This window comes from Erinaceus europaeus, chromosome 11 (assembly GCF_950295315.1).
Source record: "Erinaceus europaeus chromosome 11, mEriEur2.1, whole genome shotgun sequence".
NCBI classification, from domain to species: domain Eukaryota; kingdom Metazoa; phylum Chordata; class Mammalia; order Eulipotyphla; family Erinaceidae; genus Erinaceus; species Erinaceus europaeus.
Window position 1 is genome coordinate 47,296,186 of NC_080172.1, and position 6,597 is coordinate 47,302,782.

At 60.9% G+C, this 6,597-nt stretch overlaps 2 protein-coding genes across 3 annotated transcripts in view; both read left to right on the forward strand.

Annotated features, from left to right (window-relative positions):
- INTS3 (integrator complex subunit 3) overlaps positions 1–1,133 on the forward strand; it is a 50,552-nt gene extending 49,419 nt beyond the window's left edge. Inside the window, exons 29-30 of the mRNA XM_060201452.1 lie at positions 157–313; positions 397–1,133. Coding sequence (XP_060057435.1) covers positions 157–313; positions 397–474 — 235 coding nt within the window. The 3' untranslated portion in view covers positions 475–1,133. The remainder of the gene's footprint in view (positions 1–156; positions 314–396) is intronic.
- A 938-nt stretch (positions 1,134–2,071) lies between these two features.
- SLC27A3 (solute carrier family 27 member 3) lies at positions 2,072–5,921 on the forward strand. 2 transcript variants are annotated; one of them, XM_060201455.1, is made up of 10 exons: positions 2,072–2,763; positions 2,863–3,072; positions 3,293–3,451; positions 3,684–3,808; positions 4,152–4,346; positions 4,456–4,546; positions 4,731–4,818; positions 4,971–5,068; positions 5,156–5,286; positions 5,600–5,921. In XM_060201455.1, exons 1-10 carry the CDS (start codon positions 2,220–2,222, stop codon positions 5,774–5,776), a joined length of 1,818 nt encoding a protein of 605 aa, XP_060057438.1. In that variant the 5' UTR covers positions 2,072–2,219; the 3' UTR covers positions 5,777–5,921. The 2 variants fall into 2 exon arrangements, with proteins under 2 accessions (XP_060057438.1, XP_060057437.1); XM_060201454.1 differs by having other exon boundaries at positions 2,074–2,763; positions 4,620–4,818.
- Positions 5,922–6,597: the final 676 nt, after the last annotated feature.

Here is a 6,597-nt window from a genome sequence, read left to right on the forward strand (position 1 = left end):
AGTAGTTAGGAACTAAGGAGAAGGGGGGCAACACAAATCCACTGGCCATTAAGACTAAGGGCTCATTCAGTAGAAGCCTGAGGGTGTGTTGGGAAGGGTGTGAGGGGGCCACAGGCCCAGGGGCCCAGCACTGAGAGCTGACTTTCTTTCACTCAGGTTCAGTGATCTCTTCTCCCTGGCTGAGGAATATGAAGACTCTTCTACCAAACCACCCAAGAGCCGGCGAAAAGCTGCTCTGTCCAGCCCCCGGAGTCGAAAGAACGCCTCCCAGCCCCCCAACGCTGAGGAAGAGTCTGGCTCCAGCAGTGCCTCGGTGAGCCCCCAGCCCCTGCCTAGGAGGAGTAGGGCTGCAGGTGGAGGGGGGCTACCAACTGATGCCCCCTAACTCTCTTCCAGGAGGAGGAAGACACAAAACCGAAGCCCACCAAGCGGAAACGGAAGGGGTCCTCTGCCGTGGGGTCTGACAGTGACTGAGGCCCATGCCCCCCATCCCACTCCCAGTCAGGATGCCCTCTCCTCCTCAGTGAATCACAAGTTGATGGGGGCTGGGAAGTAGCAAGGGGAGTACTTTCTCTCCAGACTCCTGTTAGAGGATCCACCAGCCCAGCCTGAGAAGCTGCTGTGCAGCCCAGCCCTCCCTTTGGGCCTCAACCCATCATGCTGCTGCTCCTACCAGCAGGGTGTCCACTCAGCCAGAAATTGTGGAGGACCCCCAGTCCCTGCCCTTCCCCAGCCTCCCAGAGAGCTCTGAGCACAGGGGGTCCCTAGCTGGGGGGCTGCAACCAGTGCAGAAAGTGTACGTGCACGATGCCACCCCAGGTCTGAATTGCTTTGAGCAGGGGGTTTCATAGTCTCTCCCCATGCACCAGTGTGAAGTGTTTAAGCAGTGGTGAGGCTGCTGAGGCCTCACCATGGAATGGGTGCCACAAGCATTGCAAAAGGGTGCCTGAGGGGGCTGCAGATCCACTGCTGTGCCCTGGAGCTTGTGTTGGCCTGAGAGCCTCAGGAGGTACTAGATACATGTGCCACAAGACTGTCAGAGGGGCCTACTTCCTAAGTTTTGTCTTTTTTCTGACAGAGATGATCACATTTTCAAAGCTGTTTTCAATGACAATAAAACAAACCAGAACTTCTCTTGTGCTTGGTGATGCCCCACTTCCCCTGAGTTCACACAGGTGGTCCCTCTCACTGTCACTTCCCAACTTACCTTTCCCAGTTCTCCCCCCACCACCCCCAAAATGCCGGCTCTGCCCCCTTCCTACTGCAGTAGGCTGGCTAGTGGGTACAGGAGTGATGGCCCACGTCCCTCAGGAAACCAGAGATTTTCCAAAACTAGTGCTTCTGCCCTATCAAGTCTATATCCAGACCGGTGAGTGGAGAGGACTGAATGCCTGAGTGTGAGGATCAGAAGTGTGTCTGGTGTAGTCAAACCAGGGCAAAGGAGTCTCTACCTTCCAGACTGGCCACTTATCCATCCATTTGTCCAGCAGAAGAGAGCTGTCCAGGAAGGGTGGGCCTTTGAGAGGAGTGACATCTGGGTTGATTGCAGCAGACTTAATCAGCCTGCACTCATGTTGTCTCCTCTCTCAAACTTGTTACCCAGGCCTTTGAAAGTTGTAAACCATCAGCCACTGCCTTTCTACTTCCTGTCGCCTTCCAGGGTTTCCTCTGCTCCTAAATTAAAGCCAGAATGGAAAGCGTTTGCCTCCTGGCCCTAATTACCACGCCCTGGTCCAGAAGGAGGGGCCCCCAGAAATGGGGGTGGGGGAGGGGAGCAGAGCCTCCACCTTGCCTTGCTTGACTGGGCCCGCACCCCTGCTTGAGGTTCTGGCGCAGGGCTGGCTCTCCTGCTGGGACTTGCAGTGGCCCAGCAAGGGGCCAGTTCTCGCTGTTTTGGGGTGCGTGGTGTAGCCTCCCTTCACGGTTGAGTAGGATGTGTACGGGCAAGGCGATCACGACCCGCAGACATTGGCAAGGCTCCAGCTTAGCGCTGCCTAAACTGCCTTCGAGGGTAAGGAGCCTAAAGCAGGACTCCGGACCGAGACTGTAGAGGGCGGGAGCGCAGCCCTGACGGGGCAGGGGGCGGGCTGGGGCGTGGGCCTCCAGGCAGCCGGGGGTGGGGAAGGGGCGTGTGTCGGCGCGCGCCCGCCTGGGAGGGAAAGGGCTGGAGCGCAGCGGGTGTCCCGGCCTAGGGAGGGAGCGGCTGTGCCGAGGGCGCCATGGGGGCCCTGCTGCTGCCCCTGCTGCTGCTGCTGCTGCCGCTGCTACCCCTGTTACCGCTGCTGCTGCCCCGGCTGCCCTTGTGGCCGCGCCTGCGCTGGCTGACCGCCGACCTGGCCTTCGCGGTGCGCGCCCAGCGCTGCAAGCGGGCCCTGCGCGCACGCGCCCTGGCCGCGGCGGCGGCCGACCCACAGGGCCCCGAGAGCGGCTGCAGCCTGGCCTGGCGCCTCGCCCAGCTGGCCCGCCAGCGACCCGCGCACGCCTTCCTGCTGCACGCCGGCCGGCGCTTCAGCTACGCCGAGGCCGAGCGCCGAAGCAACCGCGCGGCGCGCGCCTTCCTGCGCACTCGAAACGGGCCGGCGGGCCTGGCCCCCGGGGACACCGTGGCGCTGCTGCTGCCCGCCGGCCCCGACTTCCTGTGGCTGTGGTTCGGGCTGGCCAAGGCAGGCCTGCGCGCGGCCTTTGTGCCCACCGCGCTGCGCCGCGCGCCCCTGCTGCACTGCCTGCGCTGCTGCGGCGCGCGCGCGCTCGTGCTGGCGCCAGGTGAGAGGCGGGGCCGGGGGGCTGGCTGCTGGGGGCCGGGGGTCCTCCAGTTTAGGAATCCGCTGAATAGCCCGGGCCTCTATACCCTCCGCCTGGCAGAGTTCCTCCCGTCCCTGGAGGCTGATTTGCCCGCTCTCCAAGCCATGGGGCTGCACCTGTGGGCAACGGGCCCCGAAGCCCTTCCCGCCCTCATGTGCGACCTACTGGCTGAGGCCGAGGCAGAAGCAGACGAGCCAGTGCCTGGGTACCTGTCGGCTCCTCAGGACATGACAGACACAAGCCTGTACATCTTCACCTCCGGCACTACAGGTGAAGCTGCACCTTGTGCTCACGGCTCAGAAACCAAGATGGGTGGGACACCCCGCTCCCCACCTACCCTCCAGCACCTCGATCCCACAGGCTGTCCACCCTCCCATTTCCACACAGCTCTCAGCTCCCCAAGGACTGAAAAAGCTTGAGCTCTGCCTCTGGGGGACCCAGCAGGTCGGAGAGAGATGAGCTAAACACACACTTGACTCTCCTCCCCCAGGGCTCCCCAAGGCTGCAAGGATCAGCCACCTGAAGGTCCTGCAGTGCCAGGGCTTCTACCAGCTGTGCGGAGCCCACCAGGATGACATCATCTACCTGGCCCTCCCACTCTACCACATGTCTGGCTCCCTACTGGGCATCGTGGGCTGCCTGGGCATCGGTCAGTCAGTCCCCTCACCGGCCTCCACTTGGGCCTCTAGCCCACACTGGCAAAGTGGGGTGGTTGCCAGATCAGGGAGCTCAGAGGAGGCACAGGTGGGAGGAAGGGTCTGTACAGTGTGTCTGTCACTGTTCCCCACTCCAGAGAAGCCGGGTGTACAGGAAGGAGGGATTCAGGACTCCCACACACACACAGCACCTCACCTGCTTTTCTCCATGCCTCCCGTCACTAGGGGCCACCGTGGTGCTAAAGACCAAGTTCTCAGCCGGCCAGTTCTGGGAGGACTGCCAGCAGCACGGGGTGACAGTGTTCCAGTACATCGGGGAGTTGTGCCGCTACCTCGTCAACCAGCCCCCAGTGTGTGGAGGCAGCTCCTGGCTGGGCGGGTGGTGATGGAGGCACTAGTCTGGGAAGGCGCAGAAGGAAAAGGGGTCTCCATGGAGGGGGGGGGATCGGACATGGTGGTGGGGGCTGGCATCTTGTGGTGTTTTTTTTCTTAAATATTTTATTTGCTTTTATTTTAATGAAAGAGATACAAAGAAACCAGAGCACTGCTCAGCTCTGGCTTACCGTGGTGCTGGGGACTGAAACTGGGACCAAGGAGTCTCAGGCTAGAAAGACTTTTTGCAGAACTATTATGCTATCTCCTCTGCCCATGGCATCTTGGTGTTGAAGCTCCTTCTCATCCCCCTACCCCCAGACCAAGGCGGAGCGGGGACACAAGGTGCGGCTGGCCGTGGGCAGCGGGCTGCGCCCGGATACCTGGGAGCGCTTTGTGCGGCGCTTTGGGCCTCTGCAGGTGCTGGAGACATATGGCCTGACCGAAGGCAACGTGGCTACATTCAACTACACTGGCCAGCCGGGCGCTGTGGGACGTGCTTCCTGGCTCTACAAGGTGGGGGGGCAAGGGGGAAAAGCTGGCCAGCCCGGGATCCCAGGGCCAAGGGCAGGCAGGAAGGGGCTCCTGCACTTGAAGTGACCTTGCCTGGGCCTCCTTCCCCCAGCAAGTCTTCCCCTTCTCTTTGATTCGCTATGATGTCGCCACAGGGGAGCCCGTTCGCAACAGCTGGGGCCACTGTATAACCACCACCCCAGGTGGGTGCCAGGGAGGGGGGCACATAGGGGAAGAAACACAGTAAGGATCCCCTGACCCCAGCCACTCCCACAGGTGAGCCAGGGCTGCTGGTGGCCCCAGTGAGCCCACAGTCCCCTTTTCTGGGCTATGCTGGGGGCCCTGAGCTGGCCCAGGGCAAGCTGCTACAGGATGTCTTCCGGCCAGGGGACATCTTCTTCAACACCGGGGACTTGCTGGTGTGTGATCACCAGGGCTTCCTCCACTTCCATGACCGGACTGGGGACACGTTCAGGTACTGTGACCTCTGACCTGGGAGGCCCAACCTCAATGTCCCAGCCTACCTAGCTCTCTGAGTTGTCACTTCCAGGCACCCTGACCCCGTCCCCCTGGATCCCAGGAAGCCTTGGCCTTAACATCCAGCTTGGGGCCCCTGCCCTGTGACAGGTGGAAGGGGGAGAACGTGGCCACCACTGAGGTGGCACAAGTCCTGGAGACCCTGGACTTCCTGCAAGACGTGAATGTATACGGTGTCACTGTACCAGGTGCCTGGGGGTGAGGGGACACTGGCTGCCCATCCCTTGAGCCCTGGGGTGGGTGGTTGTCACACTGATACTGCCCCCCACCCCCAGGGCACGAGGGCAGGGCTGGGATGGCAGCCCTGGTGCTTCGGCCCCCACACAAGCTGGACCTGGAGCAGCTCTATGCCCACGTTGCTGAGAACTTGCCACCCTATGCCCGACCCCGCTTCCTGAGGCTACAGGTAAGCAGCCTGTACCCCAGTACCTGCCGCCCTTGATGGGGTCCCCAGAGAGGAGGAACAGCTGCTCGCTGTCACCCTAGTGCCACCTCTCCTCAACCTGCCCTTACGACTCAGTCCTTGGGGCGGGTGGAATAGCTCACCTGGATAGTGCTCTGCTTTGCCATGTGCACAACCCAGGTTCCAGCCCAGCTAGCTCCTACCTCACTGGAGGAAGTTTGTATCTGTCTAAAAAAAACCTCATGCCTTGTGCTCAGAGGACCAGGGGCTCAGAGTATCCTTCTTGCCACCACCACCCCCTGTGTCCCCACTGCAGAACTCTCTGGCCACCACAGAGACCTTCAAGCAGCAGAAGGTCCGCGTGGCCATGGAAGGCTTTGACCCGAGAGCACTGTCTGATCCCCTCTATGTGCTGGACCAGGCGGAGGCTACCTACTTGCCCCTCACCCCTGCCCGCTACACTGACCTCCTATCAGGGCACCTCCGCATCTGACAGCCCTCCTGCCTGAGGTGTGAGGGAAGGACTTCAAAGGGTAGGGATACTAAAGGGGTAGCTTGGGGGTTGGGAATCTTTTCTAAACCAGATTTGTAACTGTTCTTTTATAATAAAGGAGCCAGAGCAGTGTGGCTCTCTTTCACCCCCTGCAGTGTTGGTCTGACTGTCTGTGGAGCTGCTACCCTGCCCATGTGAGCCTAAGCCCCTGTCACCTCTCTTTTCAAGTGGCCCCTGTGGTCCCCCTCCTTGGAGAAGCTATGGTGACAGATGTCTGATCTATGCAGCCCTGTGTCTGTCCCAACCTGGCTTCTCAGGTTTGGGCCCTCAATGCTCTCTCAAGGGTAGAGAGGACCTAGGAAGGAGCTGAGGAACCTGGGGGAGGCCCCCTGTCTTGGGGACCAGCCAGAGGAGTCACCAGGGGCTTATTTGGCCAGGAAGGAGGAGGTGCCTGTAGCCCCGCCTTTGGCTCCTTCACGGATTGGCTGTGGGGCGGGCGGGACCCTTGGAAGGACGTGGCCTGTCTGCCTGGCACTGGCTGCTGGGGCCCTCCATGTTGCACTGAGGGAGGATGGACACCAGGAAGTGGCTCAGCTGGTAGAGCATCAGACTTGCGTGCCTGAGGCTCCAGGCTCCACTCTCAGCGTGGCATGTGCCAAAGTGGTGCTCTGGTTTGCCTTTCTCTCATGTGTAATAAATAAACATTTAAAAAAGAAATGGGGCGGGGGGCAGTGGTGGCGCACCTGGTTGAGTGCACAAGGACCGGGGTTCGACTCCCCTGCAGGAGGCTAGCTTTGCCAGTGGTGAAGCAGGGCTGCAGG